This window comes from Typopeltis vanoorti, chromosome 20 (assembly GCF_054136105.1).
Source record: "Typopeltis vanoorti isolate ZY-2024b chromosome 20, IOZ_Tvanoo_1.0, whole genome shotgun sequence".
NCBI classification, from domain to species: Eukaryota; Metazoa; Arthropoda; class Arachnida; order Uropygi; family Thelyphonidae; genus Typopeltis; species Typopeltis vanoorti.
Genome location: NC_143568.1, coordinates 79,817,836 through 79,844,317, shown reverse-complemented (window position 1 = coordinate 79,844,317; position 26,482 = coordinate 79,817,836). Strand labels below are relative to the sequence as shown.

The 26,482-nt window shown below is 35.8% G+C and overlaps 1 protein-coding gene across 5 annotated transcripts in view; it reads left to right on the top strand.

Annotated features, from left to right (window-relative positions):
• The window catches only part of Klp68D (kinesin-like protein 68D), a 479,354-nt gene that overhangs the window by 105,602 nt on the left and 347,270 nt on the right, over positions 1–26,482 (top strand). For all 5 annotated transcript variants that reach the window (XM_090410558.1, XM_090410557.1, XM_090410556.1 and 2 more), the window contains exons 6-7: positions 5,669–5,793; positions 25,400–25,483. In XM_090410558.1, coding sequence (XP_090266684.1) covers positions 5,669–5,793; positions 25,400–25,483 — 209 coding nt within the window. The remainder of the gene's footprint in view (positions 1–5,668; positions 5,794–25,399; positions 25,484–26,482) is intronic.

Here is a 26,482-nt window from a genome sequence, read left to right as displayed (position 1 = left end):
TGTTGATTAATATCCATTCTTTGATTATTTCATATACATATATATATATTTATTAATTTAATTTAAATGACTTAACACCAAGATAATAAATAAGATTTAATGAGGACGCTACTAGTTTCGTTAGTAATCCAACTTCTTCAGGTGTCCAAGTACAAAGAAATATACAAATTAATCCGACAGAAACATTACATAACAACAACAACGGATCTACTAAAAACTGTAGTACAGTTGAAATTGGAGTCCACGCTACAGTTCCAGCTGTATGTTTACGCATGCGTGTGAAATCGCGAGAACACCAGCACTGGACAGCAGAGCTATGCGAATCTGGCAAGCTGTAGCTAAGGCTGCTATTCATGTGGGTTGAATCAAGGATAATTTCTTTTGACTCAAGAATACGTCTTTCAAGTTCAGCATAACATTTGTGAATATTAGAAGTTTGAGACCAGTCTATTTGATGTTGGCAGCCTTCATCAAAGTTTATAGAGAACAAGATGTGGCTGGCTTGATGTCTCTAGAGCACGTTGCTCAAAGTCTTCCATATAAAAGTTAGCTATTGGGGGAGAAAGCAGTGAGCCCATGGCTGTACCTTCTTTTTGAAGGTAAAAATTGTTTTGCCACACGAAATATTCGGAGCGGAGTACGTGGGCCTTTGCCCACGTGTCGTGTGGAAATATGTTCTGTAGGAGCAAGATAGTGTCAATGATTGGGACTTTGGTGAAAAGGGAAGTTATGTCAAAGCTGACTATTAAATCTTGGTTGTTGCGTGTAATGTTTTTAATTTTATTAATGAAATGTTGTGTATTTTTTATGTAGGGAGGGGACTGACCTACCATTTCCTTGAGTGTGGCCGCTAATGTTTTGGCTAAGTGATAATTTGGGCTGTCAGTTCCTTCAACAATAGGATGTAGTGGTGTGCCTGGTTTGTGTATTTTTGGCAGGCTATAAATTCTGGGTGCACGGGCATAATGAGGTATTAATTTTTTTGTTGTTTCTTCGGGCCATTTGTGGACGGATTTGATTAATTCAGTTGTTTTCTTTTTGTTATGTTTTGTGGGGTTGTAGTTTACCATTTGGTAGGTGTTGTACCAGATACCAGTAGGAACAAAGATACCAGTAAGAACAAAAAAGATTTCAGGAATGCTATTGCCATTCCTTATGTTAGAGGCATTTCTGAAAAAATAGACAGAACACTATGCAAATACAACATTAAAACCACTTTAAACCCCCAAATAAGTTAAGACACCTACTCAGTTCTTCTAAAGATCCTCTTCCACACCTAGCCCACCCAGGGAAGGGGGGGGGGGTATACAAAATACAATGCACATGTAACATACCATACATAGGGGAAACATGGCAAACTATCCCAATCAGACAAGATGAACACAAACGACACATTAAATACCTCCATTTTGGAAAAACCGGCCTTTATGACCACGCACTCCAAACATACCACAGAATTGATTGGAAAAATACCAAGTCCTCACACCGCACCAAAACCTGGTTTGAGAGAAAATTTAAAGAGTCATGTGAAATGCTCAAACACAACCCAAATCTCAACAAAAATGATGGCCTAACCATTTCAAGAATGTGGAGGACCCATCTACAACCTAAACTAGCCATAGAAAAACCCTACTACAAGAAGGCAACCTGGTAAAATGTTTGTAACATTCAACAGCAACTGAAAGAAATCATATTATAACAATCAGAACTGTACAAATCCAGAAGAATATTAATACATGAGGACTTGAGCAGTTTATTGTAGTTGTATTTATTTATTTATTTATTATTTATTTTATTTTATTTTTAATCACTAGAGGTCAGGCTAGGTAAAAGGATTAATTAACTACGTAGATTTAGTTTACCGGTATACAGAGCTAGAGCATGTAGCTTGGTTTCTTATACACTTGTATCCTTCCGATGATGACCTCGATACAGGGGTTGAAATTTAAAGTTTTATTTTATTAGTAATTATTAAAATAATCTGTTCAACACATGTGTTTTTGTGTCCCTAAATTTATAAATATGAATTTTTATTTTTCTATTTCTTCTTTCCATTCTGTTTCTTTCTTAGAAGTTATATTATCCTTTTTCTACAATCATATAATTTTTTTCATAGTGTTTTAAATAAAATATTAATTAGTTCATCATCATCATCAAATTCCTGTTATGTACCCACAAGGGATATACAGGATATGATAGTACCGCAGGAAAAACGTACGCCATTACTAACTTGCTGTCTACAATTTTCCTAACAAATCAATCTGTTACCTGTCAAGACTTCAACATTATCAGATCTTATATTTCTATCTTCTAAGGCACTTTTTACCGTATCAATCTGCCTATATCTTGGTCTTCCTCTGGGTCTTTTTACTGGCAACCTGCAAAGAACACTTGTTTTGCTGATCTTTTCTCTCCCATTCTGTTTAAGTGACCATACCACCTGAGATTAGCTCTGCTAACACATTCCTGGATGCTAACAATATTAAATTCTTTCCTAATATCCTTCTTCTTGCTATCCAGGTTCTAGGCCAAGTAGCCTGTTCCAGACTCAGTCCATCTTCTTCTTGATCGTCCCCTATTCCTTGTTCCTCTAGGTTTATATGTTAAGACTTTTTGTTTTTTTGGTAATCTTTCTCTCTGCATTCTTGCTATATGGTATAGACAGTTTTTCTTATATTTAATCACTGAGTCTGTTGTGGAATTAATTATAAGATTTTTAATTATTTCACTATTTTTTTTTTTAATCTAATAGGGCTAGTTTTTCTAAGGAATTTCATTTCTTCTGCCTGAATTCTCTGTGTATCTTCTTCTCCGAAGGTCCATATCTCACTTCCATACAATAGTGTAGGTTTGGCTATTGTTTTGTACACCCTAAGTCTTGTGTTAGCCAGACCCAGAGGTGGTGATACTAAGATGGAAGTAATCAGGGAATAACAAATCCAGAGTAATTTCATAATAAGGTGAGACATCTTTTGACAACTTCTATAGGTAAATATGACTTCTCCATTACTTCCACCTTAGTATCACCACCTCTGGGTCTGGCTCCCACTGACAAGACCTCAATAAAGGTCGAAATCAGTCTGGGTAGGGGCCCTTCCCTTAATGCATAGCATTATACATGTCCACAAGGATATGTGCTTTGCATTATGGGAGATACTAAGACAAGTGATGAGAGTTTGATCCACCTTTACCATGAGTTGCCTCAGTCCTGAAGATACTTCAGGTGCAACCTTTGTTTGCTTACACTTGGATAAAGGATTAAACTAAATTTATTATTTTTATACCTCCATACTTGAGCATTTCTGATCAAATAATATCTACTCCTGCTGCCTTTCCACATTTCAGACTTTTGATGGCTTTTTCTACTTAAAGTATGGATATATATTCCTGATTACATGCTGTTGAATGTTTTTTACTATTGTATTGCCATCACTGCTTGTATCATTTAGCAATGTTTTGAATTAGTTACTCTATACATCAAGGATATCTTTTTCATCAGTTTTTCATGTCATCTTTATCATCTCTAATTCCTTTTACACCACTCTCTTCTCCATTTCTGAGCTTTTTCAACAGCCTCCAGAATATTTTGTCACCTTTTTGATATTTATTTTCTATGTTCTTATCAAAGTCTTCCCATGACTTTTGTTTAGCTAGTTTTACACAGTGTTTAGCTTTCTTACATTTGTCTCTGTATTCTCTAAGAGCACAAGCTAACTTATTTGCCAGGAACTTTTGATATGTTTTCTTCTTTTCCTTCACTGCCTCTTTAACTGCCTGTGTCCACCATGGGGTTCTGATTTTTCTCTCCTTGCAGACAACCTCACCACATACCTCTCTGGCTGAATCAATCAATGTTTTCTTCAGGATTTGCCACCGACTCTCCAAGGTTTGGTTCCTGTTCTCAAACTCTTTCATTTTTTCTTGAATAATGTTTGTGTATTTTAGTCTACAGTTTACATCTGAGAGCTGCAAAACTTTTATTCGCTTTAAAACTTTCTTACGTGTTCTTCTTTTCAATATGAAATTCAATTTTATCCTGCTCAAGACTAAATGGTGATCACTTCCAATTTCAAATCCTGTACACTCTAGTGTCCTGCACCAGTGGGAAAACATCAATATCAACAGTAACATAGTTTGTGAGACTTTTCTTATTCCTTGCTTCTTCTCTCTGTGTGAATTTGCACATTTTTTTTTATGTTGGAACATTGTGTTAGTAATAACCAGTCCATGTCCTGAGCAGAAATCCAACAGGTATTTACCATTATTATTAGCTTTGCTCTTTTCTCCAAATTTTCCCCAAATATTTTTGTATATTCTGACAATCATTTCTTACTCTGCTATTTAGATCTCCAACAAGGACCAACTTTTCCTTTTTCATTGTGTCAGTTGCTTTCTCTCAAGCCTTAAAAAAATTCCTCTATTTCTACCTTAGCAGAACCTTCTGTGGGACAGAAGGTTCTGCAAAAAAAATATCAGAATGGGGAATGACGAAAAACAAAAAAATATCAGAATGGGGAATGGCAAGCGATTTCCCCATTCTGATATTTGCCCATATCATTACTTGATATTGCTTGCCATTCAAGAAGATTAGCCACATATTTTGTGTTCTACTATAGCTACACCTTCTTTTCCCTGATTGTCATTGCCTGAATATAACATTTTGCATTTATTGCTCAGAAAAATCTCACCAGATTTTCTTTTTTTGTTTCAGTCACCTTATTATGTTGATCTGGTACTAATCCAATTCCTCAGCTAGCTCCATTTCTTTGTCATTAAGGCTTCTTATGTTGATAGTACCAATCTTGAATCCTGGTGACGAGTTGGGGTGTGTTTTAGGATATGTTCCAGTAGCTGACTTCTCGCTGTTTGCCCTGGTTCCCCCTGGCAAAAACAATGGTGACCTTGTTTGACTGGGCGATATCCCAGCTGGCATGAAATTCTGTCATGTTGTACCATCATTTTTTATTTTGGTTTAAGCCAATAAGAATACAATTTGGTCGGCTAAATCCCAAACTACTCGTTCCTTCAGTATCCAGATAGATACCTAACAGGGTGCACCACGAGAAGGTGAGGATCAGTTAAAATTTAAAATGCTACTGAACTCAAAATATAATAATATTTAACATGAAAAAATAAATAGGTTTCATCAATCATTATCCATTTAGCACACTAAATGAAATTTAGTGACATATGAAATGATTTAACTCCTATCCTTTTTAAATCAAGTAGGTTGACTCTCACTTCAACAAATACCATTATAATGAATTTGCCTTAGCATACTACCAAAAGTTTCATCTCAGTCCTATAGGATTGCTGCCATGCCAAGTAAAATTTACTCTAGTAAACCATTCATATTCAGGAACTGCTTCCATGAGTTTGCTATAGTGAGTCAGTTGTTCAAGGAAGGGCTTTGATTAAACAAAAAAAAAAAAAATTCAATCCAGTAAATTTGTTAATTAAACAGCCACAGGTATTATGGAAAAGGCTATGTATGAAACAGTATGAAATTCGTTCTCCTTTTTGTTGAGAAATTGTGCTTTAATTGGTATTTGCAGATATCTGACTTTAGGATAACAGAAGGGGACATTGTAGATAATTCTATTGATATGACTCAGGTAATAATTTCTAAAAGGAAAACATGTCAAGTAATTTTATGTCTTTCATATAGGTGTACGTAATGATCCAGAAAGAAGAGGAGTTATACCTAATTCTTTTGAACATGTTTTTAGTCACATAGCTCGATCTCAAAATCAACAGTATTTAGTTACTGCTTCATATTTGGAAATCTATCAGGTATTGGTGTTAGACAGTATCTTTATTTTTAGTAGTGTTGTTTTTCTTCTCAACATTTTTGCTTTCTTTAGATATACATAGTCATTGAAAAATAATTTTGCATTTTTTGAATTTTATGAACCGAACAGTTCTTTGTTTAGAAAGTGTATAATAGAAAAAAAAAAAAAAAAGAATGTCATTCCTTAATATTTTCAATGGGAGTACTATTTCTCCATTTCTAAATAGCATTCCCCTCACCCTCCATCCAGAGAAAGGTAAATCATGTCCAGTATATTAGTTACATATAGGTGGTTGGCTGCCAGGTAGGTATGGAAGCAGATTGTATTTAAAAGTGCTCTGAAAAGATAAGATTACTTTATTAAAAAATTGTTATATTGACTTCTAATTTTTTTTAGGCCAACAGGACAAAATGTATAGTTTGTTGTTGCTCTAGGCCAGTGGACTCAAAGGATGATGAGGATGATAATTGAATTGGTAAATAAGCTCAATGAGAGAAGGGCAAGTAATTATTATGGGAGTTGTGATTTCTGTTATGGGAATATAGATTGGAAGGAGGAAAGGTCACATGGGTAGAGGAAATGGAATTTATGCAGCTACTAAGGAATAATGAGTTAAAAACAATTTTTTTCAAAAAAATGACATACTATATGTTTACTGGGCATCCACAGATGCCATATGGTCACTCTGATGCTCGGTAATATGCCACACCACGCCTCGCCATGTAGTTTTGTTGTATACTTTTCTGGAGGCTTCAACTCTCTGAAGATCAGTCACTCCGCACACCATCCATCCATCTCATTGACGGTCTACCCCTTCCTCTTTTTCCAGGAACTTTACCTTCTATTACTTTCAGTGAGCTTGTGATGTTCTGATTGGTCAGAAGTTTCCTGTGCATATTTACATAGTGTAGCTGCCAAACCTCAGAGGTGATATAGGGACAATGGAAGTTTAAAAAAAAAAATTATGTTTGCATTATTTTTTTTTTTACATTGGATCTATTTTTAGCAGTATTTTAAATTATACACTAATAATTTTACTGTAATATTAGGTTTCTATTCAGTTTTATGGTATTTTATATTCCTATTTTAATTCTAATTTTATAATTCTTGTTATATTTTATTTATCATCAGTTTTATATTACTTATTATTTCCATATTCTGAATTCTTTTAGCTATTTATTCCATTGTTAATAGCACATTCTGATTTCTAGTTTTACTTTAGTTTATAATATTTTATTCCATAATTTACATCATTTTAAAATCTTTTACCTAAACAACAATCTTCAAATGGATCACAACCCCAAAGGAAACTATTGCAATTTAATTTCCAAGAATTGAGCTGTTCCAGAAGTGTTAACACTACAAAGATAGGTCAATAATATAACCATTCCATTATTTTCATTAAATACTTTCCTTCCATTAATTCAATTTAAAGCATCTGTAGCCAATAAAAGTTGATTATTGTAGGGGGTTCGATATTAAACAAAAGTTTGCTCATACTTAAACTTTTTTTAACTGCAAATTGAGAGGACAGTCTTTCACAAAGCAAATAAATTAATTAAAAAATCATGTTAAAAATTAAATAAGTTTAAAACATAGTCCAGGCATGTTTTGCACTTATCTAGAAATTTTGAAATATGACTAACAGAATACATTGGAGGTGTCAACTATGACAAAGAAGACAACTTCATTCCTTTTCCTGAACTTTTCATTCCTCCTCCCCACATACACACCACAGCATTGAGTGGAATAAGAGCTCCATGCCTTAGTACCAAGGATTAATACTGTGTGATATTTGGAAATCATTTATCAGATCTTTCCATCTGTCGGATTTCAACTTTTCAGCCAGCTATCTGCACAAATTAGTTTAACTATAGTTAATTCGTGCTACCTTCCACATTCCACATGGTTTTGTTTCAGCTTATGTTGTAACAGTGTCTATATAGTTTGTTTTTTGCGATTTCATATAGATAGTTTTATTACAGCAAATTGCCCTCTGATGATGATGATGATGATACAAATAGAATATAGCTTTCATGTAGTTATTTTATTTTTTATTATTTTTTTTCACCAAAGGTCAGGCCAGTAGAATAACCATTAATCAAATCATTGTTGTCTCTTTGGCACACTGTTTGAAATGTAATATAGCTTGTTTTTGTGTGTGTGTGTGTGTATATACACTCCAGATGATGACCTGAATATGTAGGTCGAAACGTTGGGAAATTATTATTATTATTATTACCCCCCCCCAAAACCTCATGGAATCAAAGACTCATCTGGGAGATCCTTTTATCACACACGCATAACTCATCAAACCGTGCCCTTGAACACGTTCAAACTCCTTGCAGACACCACACTCTCAGGCAAGGCCTTCCAATCGTTTACAACTCTGCATGAAAAAAACCTGCCCCTCACTCCCCTACTCACACCCTCTTTATACAGTTTCCAGAGATGATCTCTGGTTCTCCCCCCCCCCCCCAATCTCCCACTATTTTCTGTATAACTTCTCCAGCATTGATCCTATAACAACCCCTTACCAACTTGTAGGTCTCCATCATATCTCCCCTTCTTCCTCCTGTCCACCAGACTCTGCAAATTACATCTTCTCAATCTTTCCTCATACTCGACAATCCAGAGGTCAGAAACTACCTTAGTCAATTGCCTTTGGACCCTTTCCAACATCTCTTCATCCTTCTGAAAAACCAGGTGACCAAATCTGGGCACAATAGTCCATGTGTGGCCTAATCAAAGCCTTATAGAATGGAACAAGAATCTCCCTACTTCTACACGTCAGTGTCCTCCGCATCATTCCCAGAAGTCTTTGTGTTGTCTTCACAATTTTGGCTATGAGTCCCCTAAATTTCAGATCCTTATCCAATATCACCCCCAGATCTCTTATTTCTTCCACCTCCAACAATATATCCTCACCAAGCATAAATTCTGCATCCCATCTTTGTTTTCCAAATTTTAAAACCTTACATTTTGCAACATTGAACTCACATCTCCATTTCCGTGCCCAATCACTCAATTTATTCAAGTCTTCTTGTAAGGCCACAACATCTTCACTACTCTTCATGGTTCGTCCCAACTTTGCATCATCTGCAAACAACTGAATCCAAATCTTCACCTATATCGTTAATATACAAGTTAAACAGTAATGGCCCCAAAACAGACCCCTGAGGCACTCCACTAGTGACTTTTCTTTTCCTGGATATCGCTCCTCCCATACACAATTTGTTGATACCTATCAGATAGCCAGTCTCCAATCCAATGCACTAATCTAATATCCAACTCCATCTGCTCTAGTTTGACTATCAATTTATCATGAGGTACTCTATCAAAAGCCTTTGCGAAATCTAAGTATATTACTGTGTATCCTTCTCCTCTGTCCTAGGAAGCAGTCACTTTATTGTAATAAGTAAGTAGATTACTAAAACATGAGCTTTAGCAAATCCATGCTGTCCATCAAAGATAATACCATTGTTGGCAACCCATCTCTGGATCCTAGCTTCTCCAACAACTTAACCACAACACCTGACACACAGATAGGCCTATAGTTTGATGCTTGAGTTCGATCACCTCCTTTATGAAGTGGCACAATCTTGCCCTCCTTCCACTTCTTAGGGACTTGACCGAGTGCAAGACTCGTATTAAAAAAGTATGTCAAGACAGGTGTCAACTCCCTGGCACATTCCTTCAGAATATGAGGTGATATATTATCAAGTTCCACAGCCTTATTAACATCTAGTGTACTCAACTCCCCATACACCTCTTGCTCACTTAGTCAGTCTCTCCTCCCCCATCATCTACCGCTCTTAATCTCTCCATGAAGTCACATTCACAAAATTGAAAGGCCTTTATGAATTATTATTATTATTATTATTACTACGGGCTACACCAGGGAGTCCTTAGACTCATCGAGGGAGGCCCTAAACATCATGTTCACACAACTGTTCAACATTCTCACAGTATCCATCATACCTTGCTTTGAACTCGCTCACTGTCATAGCACCCACAACAGACTCTGGCAGCTTATTCCACTCATTTACCACTCTAAAAGTAAAGAACCCAGCTCTAACACCCCAGCTAACCACGCTCTTGCCCAGCTTCCATGGGTGTCCCCTAGTTCTCCCACCACCAGTCCTGATCTCAAAAATATCCTCTGAATTAATCCTATAGAATCCTTTTAGCAATTTGAATGTCTCAATCATATCTCCCCTTTTCCGCCTATCAACTAGTTTCTGCAACCCACAAATCTTCAACCTGTTCTCATATGGTTCATTCCATAGACCTGCTATCATCTTAGTCACTCGCCTCTGGATCCTCTCCACCTCCTCCCCATCAAGAAGGAAGTAGTCAAGGTATTTTTCAACAACCAACTGTGAAACTATTTTCCCCTCTTTCCACGCCTTCGGGACTAAGCCAGACACGAGACTCAGATTAAACAACATGGTCATGGGCACTGATAATTCCTTAGCTGCTTCTTGCAAGACCCGTGCTGGTATACCATCCAATCCCACAGATGTATTCACATTAAGGTTCTGTAATAGACTATTCACCTCCACTTCATTCATCACAATTCCCGTATAAACTAATGGTTCCTTCATTTTTTCAACTTCACCACCTGGATGATATACTTTTGCAAAGGGCACGCTCAGCAACTCCACTATATCGACTGGTTCAGTGAACTCTTTACCATCATCATTCCTTAAAATCATTTTGCCATATACAGTTTTTTTCTTGCTTGCAGCATATTGAAAGAACTGTTTGGGATTCTCTTTAGCTTGCATAGCTAGTTTCCTTTCATAATCGGATTTTGCTGTTTTTACCACACTCGTTACCCTTCTGGCCTGCACTTTATACCGTTCGTGTGCCTGCAGGTCATCCCTTTCTTTAAATTCCCTCCATAGTTGTTTCTTTTTTTGCAGCTCAAGCTTAATGGTGTTATTCATCCATTTAGCCCCTACTTGTTTCACTATTCGGACTTTAGGTATACAATCAGCCATAACCTCCTGTAAATGCTCTTTGACCACTTCCCATGCTCTATCGACGTCCAGCCCTTGCAGTTGTACATGCCATGGCACTGATCCAAGCAATCTCCTAAGCTTGTCATACTTGCCAGCATGGTAATTCCACATATACCCTGTCTTAATCACAAATTGCACACCTTTAGCCACCTCCCAGGTCAAGACCTTATGATCACTCTCACCAATAGGTGGCAACATGGTCATATTCATTACAGTCAAATTTTGAGATGCAATTACCAGGTCAAGCACTCTCACACCCCTAGTATTTTCAGTTACATGCTGTTTCAGATAGTTGTCCCTTAATAATTGAATAAAATCCATTTCCTTCCTCACATGTGTCCTCTCCTCCTTCCAATCAATGTTACCATAGTTGAAATCCCCCATAATAATTACCCTCCTTCCACTCATTTCATCAATTTGTTTATGCATACCATCTCCACCATCTATTCCATCACCTGGTCTATAGCAGCACCCAACTGTATATTTTATTCTGCCAGTGTCAATCTCACACCAAATAGCCTCAAATGAGCTCCTTTCACTATCCTGCAATACTTCAATTCTCCTTGGCTGCAGTTCATCAGCTATCATCAATAACACCCCTCCCCCAATTTTATTCTCTCTGTCCCTCCTAAACATACTTTAACCTACACATTCTATCCCACTAACTATATCATCTTCCGTCAGCCATGTTTCACTAATGCCAATAACCTGTGGCCAGGAAGAGCCAATCAAGGCCAAAAATTCTTCCTTCTTGTTCCTAATACTCCTGGCATTAGTATACATGAATTGCAGTGATCCCTTTGTCCCACCCCTATCTTGATGCGTTATTCTAAATGTCCCATTCCCATTTTTGTCCTTAGTGCTGGCTCAGGTACATTATATACATTTTTACACTCAACTGTCTCACTGATGTCTGGATATCCACTTCCCCCCCTCCTTGGTAGTTCTAATTTCCCTGGTTCTGCACATCCATTTTCACTTCATTCAGCAACACTTTTTTCAGTCTCTGCACACCAAGTCCATTCAAATGCAGGCCATCCATCTTGTATAAGTCCTTTCACCCATCAAACTCATTCCACACGTCCACGAATTCCACACCACACCGTCCGCATAACCTGCGCATAATGTCATTTGCGATTATGGCCCTCCTTCTAAACTCCTCTCTGTCATACCGCGGTAACAGACTCACCATTCTAACTCTGTCACTCTTTTCTTTCGCTACCTTTAACAATACTTTCAAGTCCTCTCTCATAAAAAATTTATCACCTTTCAATTCATTCGTACCCGCCACAATTATTAATTCTTTCACCCTCTGTTTTTGCACTCTAATATTCTCATTTACATCCTTAAATTTTGCACCCGGTAAGTACGATTTGGTTACACTCCCATCTATTACTCCTCTTAATAACGAGTCACCATACAACACTCTTTCCTTCATTTCGGAAACTCTCCTACACTGTTTATTTAGTTTATTTACATTAGCCGAATCACTCTGGAAAGAGTTTTGCAGGTGCTCTAATTGCCGCTGTGCATTTTTATCACTGCGCGCAACCTAGCGATCTCACTTCCTACAAATAATTCCTCATTTTTTTTTATCATTCAAACCATTTTCTCTTTCTGTATAATTGCTCTCACTCTTTCTTAGATCACCGCACGCATTGCCATCTTGTACACCGCGATTCCCTATCAAGCCACTATTTTCATTCGCATTCTGGCTTTCTTCAACCAGAATTGCTCATTAAGTATCTACACCACACATTCTGTAACAGCTGTCTTTATACCATTTTCTCCTATCAATGTCATCCTTCCATAATCATTCTTTCTTTTGCTGGCTACATATCAAAAGAACTCCTTAGGATTCTTTTTGGCTTCATTGGCTAACTGCTGTTCATACCTCTCTTTAGCTACCCTCACCAACCAAGTCACTCTTCTTGCCTGGTCTTTGTAGACCTCATGGAATTGGTTATTTCCACTTCTCTTATGCTGCCTCCATAATTCCCTCTTTCTCTGTATCACATGCTTAATCTCTTTATTCGTCCATCTCACACCCACTTTATTTAACCTTCTCACCCTTGGAATATGCTTAGACATTGCATCTACTAGATAGTTTTTGAAAATCCCCCAAGATGCATTGATTTCTTTTCCAGCTAACTCCTCATTCCATGCTATACCCACGAGCTGTCTCCTGAACTCTTCATAATCGCCCCCTTGTAGTTCCACACATATATATATACACACACACACACACACACACACATATATAAATTAAAGTAATTATTTCTAACACAGTTGTAGTTTCAATAATTTGTCTGAAATGGATGCTGATCACCATCTAAAGGAAAGGATAATTTTATAATATGTTTGCCTTTATTGCATATATTTTTAACCAGAAAAAGCCACAAGTGTTAGTGATGAAACTAATAGGTTTCATTAAATTTGTATTTCTGACCAAATAAACCCTAGTTTATTTATAATTATACTTATTAGTCGAATGTTTCATATCCGACTAAAATAAGAGTTGCCTTTTTTTTAACTGTTGCAGTAACCAAATATCAAAGGTGAAACTAATCACATGTTTAAGTGTAGGTTGAATAGGACTTATATTTGTTTCATAGAATGAAAACAGTAGAAGAAATAAATTAAACAATAGTTTACCGCTTCCAGTATTTTGTCTCATTTGCGAGACATCTTCAGGGATTACAACATAAATTGTAATAAACGCATAGTAGAAAGCTTGGGTTGTAATTTGGGATGAGAATTACTGTTAGTTATAACTTGATAAGTTTAACACAAATGTACTTGTTTAAATAATGTTGGGTAATTGCAGATTCTAAGATTGATACAAAATATTGGAATTGTTAAACCATTTTTTATTTCATTTCGTGTGCTGTTCATTCCATTAAATGCAACTGGTCATATGGATGAAATATATCCAACATTTTATATTTAAAATCCATGTTATTTCAGTGGTATCTGAATGTTTTAACTTTCTCTGGACTCTTCATATATCCATGTGTTGATGCATGGTTAGTACATTGGTTAAACATCTAACATGAAAGGTTATAATTGAGTTCCAATTAGAAGACTGGAAGGTCACTTGAGATGAGTTCATATATTATATGTCCTGCAGTATCAATGAAAAATGAAAAGTTGGTCCTTGTTGGGGATCTAAATAGCAGAGTAGGAAATGATTGTCAGATATACAGAAATATTTTGGGAAAATTTAGAGAAAAGAGTAAAGCTAATAATAATGACAAATACCTGTTGGATTTCTGCTCAGGACATGGACTGGTTATTACAAACACAATGTTCCAACATAAAAATCTGCACAAATTCACATGGAGAGAAGAGACAAGGAATAAGAAAAGTCTCACTAACTATGTTACTGTTGATAGTGATGTTTTCCCACTGGTGCAGGACACTAGAGTGTACAGGATTTGAAATTGGAAGTGATCACCATTTAGTCTTGAGCAGGATAAAATTGAATTTCATATTGAAAAGAAGAACACGTAAGAAAGTTTTAAAGCGAATAAAAGTTTTGCAGCTCTCAGATGTAAACTGTAGACTAAAATACACAAACATTATTCAAGAAAAAATAAAGAGTTTGAGAACAGGAACCAAACCTTAGAGAGTCAGTGGCAAATCCTGAAGAAAACATTGATTGATTCAGCCAGAGAGGTATGTGGTGAGGTTGTCTGCAAGGAGAGAAAAATCAGAACCCCATGGTGGACACAGGCAGTTAAAGAGGTAGTGAAGGAAAAGAAGAAAGCATATCAAAAGTTCGTGGCAAATAAGTTAGTTAGCTTGTGCTCTTAGAGAATACAGAGACAAATGTAAGAAAGCTAAACTGTGTAAAACTAGGTAAACAAATTCATCTGAAGACTTTGGTAATAACATAGAAAATAAATATCAAGAGGTGGCAAGATATTCTGAAGGTTGTTGTAGCTGAGAAATGGAGAAGAGAGTGCAATAAAAGGAATTAAAGATGATAAAGGCAACATGAAAACTGGAGAAAAAGATACTGTTTGGTGATTAGAGATTGTCATTTGTTATGAGATTATCTCTGTAAAGATTTCTTTTTTATTCTGAGTGTTTATTATTACTCAAGGGTTCATTTCCAATTGGTGCAATGACTTTTAACTGTTTCTTTTAAAATCTGGAAATTCACTGATTCAAGACCAAATACAAAAATTATACACATTTAATAAAACTAAAACATTACATACACTTTAAATAAAATTACACATCTACAAAATACTGGATCCAAGGCCTTCTAAAATAAATATACACTTATAGAGATTTTCTTATCCAAAAATATTGAAATCACTCATTCTCTGACTCACTCTATTACTGGATTGTTTAACATATACTTAATCATGTCTACCAGACTAAACACCTTGTTTTCACAATTACAAAAATGTTCATCAGAGTCAGTTTCTTTGTTAGGGCCTTTTCCAAAAATATAAACATTTTTTTCTTGTTTTTCATAGGATCCTTATCACCTTTATGCAGCACACAATATTATTCCTCCTGTCTCAGTGAAGTATAAATATTTCTTACTTCTTGCAGTTCTATTTAATGCACAATTTACTGAGCCAGAGAAAAAAAAGTTTCTTCTACTATTTCAAAAACAACATATCTAAGTTGAGCTAATTCCATCGCCCTTTCCAGTAGAAATAACAAATATATCTGCCGTCCTTAAGACAGATGAAACTTTCTAATTAGCATTTCCTCGAACCTTCCTTTAGAACGTCAATTGCAATATCTTCTTTTACTTATCAAATACTTGCTGACAGTCACGACTCCTCCAGTTTAAAGACTCGCAGTTCTATGATTCCTTTTCGGAATCTTCTATTAATATTCTTCTGACTGTCACATAAAACCTATAAACTTCATAAGAACAAAATTTCTCTAGTCTGCATTCTTAAACTTTTATTAGCTCTCTCTTGTTTACCTCATTACCCCGATACCAAATGCTCTTTCTGTCAGCTGTCAATCATGCATCAAACCCCTTGGTGAGCAAGACATGCTCCATGTAAGTGGCAAGCGTACGTATAATAATAATAATTATTATTATTACATAACACCTCCAGGGAGTCCAATGGCTCATCGAGGGAGGGCACCTAATCTACAACTCTCCGTCTCCACCACTCAATCCACCAACTACAATTACTTTCATCATCTACCGCTGACCACCACTAGTATTTTTACAGACGATTGCAAACATCCATGCCCACAGCAGAATTCAAACCCTCAGCATTTTGGCTGGAGAGCGGATAACGTTACCACTTGGCCAACCATGCCGGCTGAATGTCTTTTCAAAATACAGCACTTAATAATTTTAAACTACAATAAAAAATTCTCAAAGTAACACATCTATCCAAATTCAGTAAATACATAAATTTTTGAAATGCTATACATTTCATTTTGACAAAGTAACATCAATAGCGTGCACATCACAAGTGCTGATAACATGTGTTATGAAACCAGAACTAATAATATACTAACATAAACAATTAGTAAAAATATTCATAATTTTAAATTATGACTATTTTTATAATATCTTTGAAAATATGGAGTAATTACTTAGAAAAATTGCTAAATGAAACAAGCAGTGATGACAGCACAGTGGTAATAAACACTGACCAGGCATGCAATCAGGAATACATATCCATACTTGAAGTAGAAAAAGCCATCAAAAGCCTGAAATGTGGAAAAATAGCTGGTGTAGATGATATTCAACCAGAAATGTTCAAGAATGGAGGTATAAAAGTCTTACAGTGGATACACTGCATAGTTCGGAAGGCCTGGACAGTGGAATGAATTCCAGATGATTGCAGTAGAGCTCTCATAGTACCCATATATAAAAAGGGAAATAAAACTAAATGTGAGAATCAGAGATATTTCCCTACTGAGTGTTCCTGGCAAGATCTATGCAAGTATACTTGAGAAACGGTTGAGAAGAATTGAGGAAGAAATGCTTGATGAAGAACAAACTAGATTCAGGCCAAATAGAGGCTGTCAGGATCAGATCTTCACTTTACGACAAATAGTTGAGAAAGCATGGAAATATAATAAAGATCTGGAAAGGGCATGTGAAAAGGTGTCAAGAGAGAAGCTATTCAAAACGCTACAGTTGTATGGTGTCAGTATAGGGTGTTTCAAAAAGAATGTCCCGACTTGAAAATTGTATATCTCTGCAACCAGAAACCACACGTGAATGCGACTTGAGCATTTGTAATTGTGGTGAGTGAAACTTTAGGCCTTACTTTATACTTGGTAATTTATTTTGTAACTGTACCACATTTTCATTATTAAATATAATTATTTGAAATCGGGTCATTCTTTTTGAACCACCCAGTATAATGTCAGGGCATTAAATCAAATAATATTTAGTTTATTTGAGTTGTAAGTCAGCAGTTAGAATTGAAGGAATTACATGAAGATGGTTTAATGTTAAATCTGGTGTCAGACAAGGATGCACATTATCCCCTCTGTTATTCATTATCTATATGGATCACATTATGAAGGAAAGTAGTATTAAACCTGATAACAAAATTGGAGATGTTAATGTCAGCTCTTTGCTTTATGCAGACGATGTTATACTTCTAAAGAAATCTGCTACAAGTCTGCAAGATTCCCTGACTAAATTGAATAACTGTTGTAATAGATATGGTATGAAGGTCTGCAATAACAAGACAAGACAATGAAAATAGGCAGAAGCATTGAAAATATCAACTGCATTGTGAATGGAGAACTTATAGAACAAGTAAAACATTTCATCTACTTAGGCACAATTTTTAGTGAAGATGGTAAGTTAAATATGGAAATAGACAACAGAATTAACAAAGCTGGTATGGTAGGAAGTCAACTGAATAAATTTATATGGAATAAGAGAGAAATTAGCCAAAACACTAAATTAGCTGTATACAAGACAGTGTTTAAAACCAATTTTAACTTATGGATCTGAGAGCTGGGTTAGAAGTAAAACACTTGACCAAAGACCATAGATATGAGAGTACTGAGAAAGATTAGGGCATGAACAGATGTCATCAATGGCAATATCATATTAAAAATGAGGATATTAGGAAAGAACTTGATATTGTCAGCATCCAGGAATGCATTAGCAGAGCTAATCTCAGGTGGTATGGTCACTTAAGCAGAATGGGAGAGGAAAGATTAACAAAACAAGTGTTCTCTGTCAGGTTGGCAGGAAAACGACCCAGAGGAAGACCAAGATATAGGTGGATTGATACAGTAAAAAGTGCCTTAGAAGACAGAAATATAAGACCTGAGAATATTGGAGTCTTGACATTTAACAGACTGATTTTGGAGGAAAATTGTAGATAGGAAGTTAGTAATGATGTAAATTTTTCATGTAATACTATCATATCCTGTCCTCTCGAGGGTACATGTTAGGAATTTAATGATATAGTATCAATACAGTTTAAGCCTCAAATGTGAAAAAAGTCATCATCATCATCAAATTCCTGCCATGTACCCTCAAGGGGTGTACAGGATATGACAGTACTACATGAAAAAATTACATCATTACTAACTTCCTATCTACAATTTTCCTCCAAATCAGTCTGTTACTTGTCAAGACTCCAACATTATCAGATCTTATATTTCTATCGTCTAAGGCACTTTGTACCGTATCAATCCACCTATATCTTGGTCTTCTTCTGGGTCGTTTTCCTGCCAACCTGGCAGAGAACACTTGTTTTGCTAATCTTTCCTCTCCCATTCTATTTAAGTGACCATACCATCTGAGATTAGCTCTGCTAACGCATTCCTGGATGCTGACAATGTCAAGTTCTTTCCTAATATCCTCATTTTTAATATGATATTACCATTGATGCCATCTGTTCACGCCTCTAATCTTTCTCAGGACTCTCATATCTGCGGTCTCTAGTCTTTGGTCAAGTGTTTTACTTCTGACCCAGCTCTCAGATCCATAAGTTAAAATTGGTTTGAACACAGTCTTGTATACAGCTAATTTATTGTTCCGACTAATTTCTTTCTTATTCCATATGAATTTATTCAATTGACTTCCCACGATACCAGCTTTGCTGATTCTGTTGTCTATTTCTATATTTAGTTTACCATCTTCAGTAAAAATTGTGCCTAAGTAGCTGAAATGTTTTACTTCCACAGGTTCTCCATTCACAACACAGTTGACATTTTCAATGATTCTGCCTATTTTCATTGTCTTTGTCTTTTTATTGCTGACCTTCATACCATTTCTATTACAACAGCTATTCAATTTAGTCAAAGAATCTTGCAGACTATTAGCGGATTTATTTAGAAGTATAACATCATCCGCATAAAGCAAAGAGCTGACATTAACATCTCCAATTTTGATATCAGGTTTAATACCACATTCCTTCATAATGTGATCCATATAGATAATGAATAACAGAGGGGATAATGTACATCCTTGTCTCACACCAGATTTAACATTAAACCATCTTCCTGTACTTCCTTCAATTCTAACTGCTGACTCACAACTCAAATAAAGACTGAGTATTGCTTGATATAATGGCACCTTGTCATATGCCTTTTCCAAATCGACAAAACTTAAATACAGGTCTTTGTTATATTCCCATGCTTTCTCGACTATTTGTCGTAAAGTGAAGATCTGATCCTGGCAGCCTCTATTTGGCCTGAATCCAGCTTGTTCTTCACCAAGCTTTTCTTCCACAATTCTTCTCAACCGTTTCTCAAGTATACTTGCATAGATCTTGCTAGGAACACTCAGTAGGGAAATACCTCTGTAATTCTCACATTCAGTTTTATTTCCCTTTTTATATATAGGTACTATGAGAGCTCTACTCCAATCATCGGGAATTCGTCCCTCTGTCCAGGCTTTCTGAACTATGCAGTGCAGCCACTGTAAGACTCTTATACCACCATACTTCAGCATTTCTGGTCGAATATCATCTACTCCTGCTGCCTTTCCACATTTCAAGCCTTTGATGGCTTTTTCTATTTCAAGTATGGATATGTATTCCTGACTGCATGCCTGGTCAGTGTTTTTTATCACTGTGCTGTCATCACTGCTTGTTTCATTTAGCAGTTTTTCAAAGTAATTACTCCATACTTCAAGGATATCTTTTTCTCCTGTTTTCATTTCACCTTTATCATCTCTAATTCCTTTTACAACACTCTTTCCTCCATTCCTAAGCTTCTTCAACAACCTCCAGAATATTTTGCCACCTTCTTGATATTTATTTTCTATATTCTTGCCAAAGTCCTCCCATGACTTTTGTTTAGCTAGTTTTACACACTGTTTAACTTTCTTACATTTGTCTCTGTATTCTGTAAGAGTAAAAGCTGACTTATTTGCCAGGAACTTTTGATATGCTTTCTTCTTTTCCTTCACTACCTCTTTAACTTCCTATGTCCACCAGGGAGTTCTGATTTTTTTATCCTTGCACACAACCTCACCACATGCCTCTCTGGCAGAATCAATCAATGTTTCCTTCAGAGTTTGCCACTGAATCTCCAAGGTTTGATTCCTGTTCTCAAACTCTCATTTTCTTTTCAATAATATTTCTGTATTTTAGTCTACAGTTCACATCTGAGAGCTGCTCAACTTTTATTCGCTTTAAAACTTTCTTACATGTTATTCTTTTCAATATGAAATTCAATTTTATCCTGCTCAAGACTAAATAGTGATCACTTCCAATTTCAAATCCTCTATACACTCTGGTGTCCTGCACCAGGGAGAAAACATCACTATCAACAATAACATAGTCAATGAGACTTTTCTTATTCCTAGCCTCTTCTCTCCATGTGAATTTGTGCACATTTTTATGTTGGAACATGGTGTTAGTAATAACCAGTCCATGTCCTGAGCAGAAATCCAACAGATATTTGCCATTATTATTAGCTTTGCTCTTTTCTCCAAATTTTCCTAAAATATTTTTGTATGTCTCACAATCATTTCCTACTCTACTATTTAGATCCCCAACAAGGACCAACTTTTCCTTTTTCATTGTGTCAGTTGCTTTTTCTAAAGCCTCAAAAAATTCCTCCACTTCTACCTTAGTAGAACCTTCTGTGGGACCATAGGCACAAATAAGTCTCATTGTCCAGTTCCCCATTCTCATATTTGCCCACATTACTCTACTTGAAACTGACTGCCATTCAAGAAGATTAGCCTCATATTTTGTGTTGAATACTATTGCTACTCCTTCTTTTCCTTGATTGTCATTGCCTGAATATAACATTTTGTATTTATTGCTCAGAAAGATCTCACCAGTTTTGATCTTTTTTGTTTCAGTCACCCCTATTATGTCGATCTGGTACTTATCTAATTCCTCAGCTAGCTCCATTTCTTTGCCATTCAGGCTTCTTACGTTGATAGTACCGATCTTTAACTCTGGTGATGTTGAGTTGGGGTTTGTTTTCAGATTTGTTCCAGTAGCTGACTTTTCGCTGTTCGCCCTGGTTCCCTGGCGAAAACAACGGGGGCCTTGTTTAACCGGGCGACGCCCCAGCCGGCATGAAAGTTTGTCATGTTGTACCATCATTTTTTATTTTGGTTTAACCAATAAGAATACAATTTGGTCAGCTAAATCCCAAATTGCCAGCCCATCCTCGTTCGTTCAGTATCAAAGTAGATACCCAACAGGGTGCACCACGAGAAGCTGAGGATTGGACATTAGGTCAGAAGCCCTGGTCGGTTCTCCGCATTCCTTTAAAGGCTATGTGGAGGTCTCCTCTCAGTTATACAGCTTTGACCCTTAAGCACCCCTGTGCACCCCTGTGAAAAAAGTTAAGCAACCCTGTGAAAAAAGTCAGATGTGTAAATGATATTTAACCAGAAATGCTTAAATATGGAGGTATAAAAGTTTTACAGTTGTAACTACTGGATTATTCCGTGCAACAAGGTCAAATTACAGATGATTGGAAATAAAAACTAAATGTGAGAATTAAAGAGGAATTTCCTTATTCTTGTTCCAGGTAAGATTTATGCAATCATAAATTTATCTGGAATTTCTCAGTAAGGAAATGACTCAATAACTTGAAAAAATTGAGGAAAGGAAACTTGGAAAAGCTGGATTTAGAACCTGCTTCTCTCCTGAGGTAGTCAGGATCCAATTTTCATTATTAAGACAAAGAGTTAAGAAATTGTGTCAAAAGGGTGTCAAAAGAAAAAAAAACCTCTTCAAATCATATAATCATTCTACAATTGTATGGTGTAAATGGAACATTATATCAAGCAATATAAAAATCATATTTGAGTTGTAAGTCTGTCGTAAGGATGTGCTTAAGGGTCAAAGCTGTATAACTGAGAGGAGACCCCCACATAGCCTTTAAAAGAATGTGGAGAACCGACCAGGGCTTCTGACGTAATGTCCAATCCTCACCTTCTCGTGGTGCACCCTGTTGGGTATCTACTTGGATACTGAATGAACGACGATGGGCTGGCAATTTGGGATTTAGCCGACCAAATTGTATTCCTATTGGTTAAACCAAAACAAAAAAATGATGGTACAACATGACAAAATTTCATGCCGGCTGGGGCGTCGCCCGGATAAACGGGTCCCCCCCCTCCCCCCGTTGTTTTTGCCAGGGAACCAGGGCGAACAGCGAAAAGTCAGCTACTGGAACAAATCTGAAAACAAACCCCAACTCAACATCACCAGAGTTAAAGATCGGTACTATCAACGTAAGAAACCTGAATGGCAAAGAAATGGAGCTAGCTGAGGAATTAGATAAGTACCAGATCAACATAATAGGGATGACTGAAACAAAAAAGACAAAAACTGGTGAGATCTTTCTGAGCAATAAATACAAAATGTTATATTCAGGCAATGACAATCAAGGAAAAGAAGGAGTAGCCATAGTATTCAACACAAAATACAAGGCTAATCTTTTTGAATGGCAGTCGGTCTCAAGTAGAGTAATGTGGGCAAATATGAGAATGGGGAACTGGACAATGAGACTTATTTGTGCCTATGGTCCCACAGAAGGTTCTACTAAGGTAGAAGTGGAGAAATTTTTTGAAGCTCTAGAGAAAGCTACTGACACAATGAAAAAGTAAAAATTGGTCCTTGTTGGGGATCTAAATAGCAGAGTATAGTTCGCCTGCCGTTTCCAGGTCCTCGCTTTGCGTCTTTCCAAGAATAGTCGATTCATGCTGAAGGGGAGAAAAAAATGAAGGACGTCCGAATTGGTCGCCAACACGTGAAATCACGTGCTTTATAGGTAAAATTTTCCAACTGTTATACAAGCAACATAGTTAACTACAATAATCATAAAAGAGAAGTTAATTTTCCGACCGGTAATAATAAACAACTCATCCCACTATACGGACTGATTACCCTATTATCGGAATGGATACTTCTTTTTCTGAGATGCGCAGAAGTGTCGAGGGACCTCAAATCGGTGGGCGAACTATAGGAAGTGATTGTCAGACATACAAAAATGTTTTGGGAAAATTTGGAGAAAAGAGCAAAGCTAATAATAATGGTAAATACCTGTTGGATTTCTGTTCAGGACATGGACTGGTTATTACTAACACAATGTTCCAACATATGTGTTAGTAATAACACAAAAAAAATGTGCAAATTCACACAGAGAGAAGAAGCAAGGAATAAGAAAAGTCTCACAAACTATGTTACTGTTGATATTGATGTTTTCCCACTGGTGCAGGACACTAGAGTGTACAGGATTTGAAATTGGAAGTGATCACCATTTAGTCTTGAGCAGGATAAAATTGAATTTCATATTGAAAAGAAGAACACGTAAGAAAGTTTTAAAGCGAATAAAAGTTTTGCAGCTCTCAGATGTAAACTGTAGACTAGTTTTGTTACACTATGTAGATGATGTGTTTGCTATTTGGTCCCATAGACAAGACACTTAGGATGCATTTGTCACCTACCTAAACAGTCAACACCCAAAATCCATTTCACAGTAGAAAAAGAATCTAATAACTGTTTACCATTTCTTGACCTGCCTTTCAGATGGATCACTATCTTTTTCCATTTACAGAAAGCCTACACACAGGAAGATACCTACATAAACAATCACATCATCATCCAGTCCAACAGTGTGGCATTTTAAAAACACTCGCACACAGAGTCAGAGCCATTTGTTCTAACAATACAGCTCTGACCACAGAACTCAAATATCTGTGCCATGCATTCTTAACCAACGGCTACAATCCTTACAAAATAGATAAAATACTACACAGCCCCATTACTCTTCCCTCCCCTAATGCACAGGAACACAACATAACCATCTCTATCCCCTATGTCAGAGGTACAGAAAAGATAGCCAAAGTACTGATGAAACATTGCCTTCGAACCACTTTCAAACCACATATAAAACTAGCAACTCCAATTCACTAGCCTGAGGATAAACTTCACCCTTCAGCACACCCAGGAGTGTATGAAGTTCCCTGTGACTTGGCCTACTATGAACAAATAGGAAGATCAGTTAACATCCACCAGGAAGAACATAAAAAATACATTCGCTACTATTACTATGGCAAGTCGGGACTGGCTTGGATACTCCTTCACACAGGATTGGATGGAAGTAAACAGATGTGCTATTTAGGAGTTGTTACAGATCTGAAAGATTATTTTTTGAGTCAGCAGTGGCTTTGAAGAATTCTCCTAACCTGACCAACTATGGTTGCATTAATTCGCCAAAAATTTGGGAGACTGTCATCCTAAGAGCAACTCCCACATAGCTGTAATGATTTTTTTTTTTTCAGTTAATAAAACATCTTTTGATTAAATTGTTTGGTGTTGTTAATACCGTTAAAAACTAGTCTTAAATTTCATGATTTTTGTTTTTTCTATATGTATATTGGATTCATATAACTACAAATATATCTAAAAATTTTTTTTAAAAATGTTTTACGTATTTGTAATTTATTGTAATGCAAATGTTAGAAAATAAATATCTTTATAATTGTTTGTATTTGAATGACAACTTCTCTGAAGTTGTTTGCCTGAGAGGGGGAGGGGGGGGAGGGAGGATTTGCTGAAAAATTTTGCTTAAATTTTAAAAGGAAGTATGCAGGTACTGACATTTTGGGAAACACTGCTGTAGTTAATATAATTAAGTTACCTTTCTCTTACATTTTACTAAATATTTATTTGTTAATTTATATATATGAAAAGATTACTAGTTGAGAGCTGAACTAATGGTTTCATAATTATATTTTAATGAATTTTTATTTTTTACAATGTTTATATTATGTGACAGTTAATTTGCCATCATATGATGTTGATTTGTTATCTTCTAATAATAGTTCACTTTTAGAGATGGAAATGAGATTGATTTTGCAGTTCCACAAGACCGAGTTTGACAGAGTTTTTCATATTGTTGTGATTCGATTGCTTATATGTATAATTCATTTATGTATGCATTATTTAACTAAGGTGAGATCTGTGGGTTTGATTTTTTATTATAACGCAAGGTATAGATAGGCTCTGATTTTCTTAAGAGATGGAACTCATTGGTATTTATGTGATATATACATAGTGACACATCCTCTTGCATACTATTCTCTATAAATCATGTACTTGTTAATGTACATGCTATTCTGCTTTTTAGGAGGAGATTAGAGATCTTCTTTGTAAAGAACAAACTAAACGATGCGAGTTAAAAGAAAGACCCGATACTGGAGTTTATGTTAAGGTATGTCTTGAAATTCCATAATTAAGATTAATTGAGATGTGATTGTTTTTGATGCGATTGTCTTAAAGTAGTTTATTTTACTTTGTTCTTCAGGACTGTGGTTTCATGTTTTTATTCCAAAAATAAAATTATGATTTAGGCACTTTTATGGAATTGCTTTTTCCTTATTTATATGAAGTAAATTCCTCTCTTCAAATTATTTTTGCTGTGTTACATATTTTGTCCAGTGGTATTTATTTTATTTATTTATTTATTTATTTTTATTTTTTAATATTTATTCCTTAACAGGAATTTTGAAGTTAAGATTTGCACACAACACTAAACTAAGTAAGAGAGTCAACAACAAACAGGGAGTACTGCTTCTGGCAGATTTAAAGTTTGTGAAAGAAAGTGTCTTTGAAATTTAACAATAAAATAAAAATTTGAAGTTTTGAACACCAAATAGGTTAACATAAAGTAACAAAATAGTATATGATGAAAAGGGTGTATAGCAGGACCTTTCAGTCTATGGAGGTTACATTCCTTTGAAATTTTTACATAAATTAGTCCATTAGGACAAATCCATAATGCGCAGGGTAGGACATGAAAAAATAAGACAAAATAGTTGAGATTTTTTAATATTTTAAAATTTTGCACTATTAAAAATACACATTCCTGGAAAACAGTTAGTATATAATCACATGTATTCATTGGTTCTAAGAAGACTTGAAGATGCATATCTTCATTGATATGAAAAAATGAAGACTGTCTTATTAAGATCAAGTTTTTCTAATATTTCCATATAATGGGACACAATAATTGTTTGTTGCTAGTTGATATACCATTGTCAGATTTTCAGGTGCAGAAAATGAAGTTTTCAGAAATTAACCTAAGGATTATGAAAAAAATGAAATGGATGTTAACTCTTTTACCATTGTTGGTATTGCAGCAGAGCATTTCCAAAGCTTTCCTTAGTGTATGAAAAATCTTAGCCACAAAAAATGATGAAGAAAATTGTGA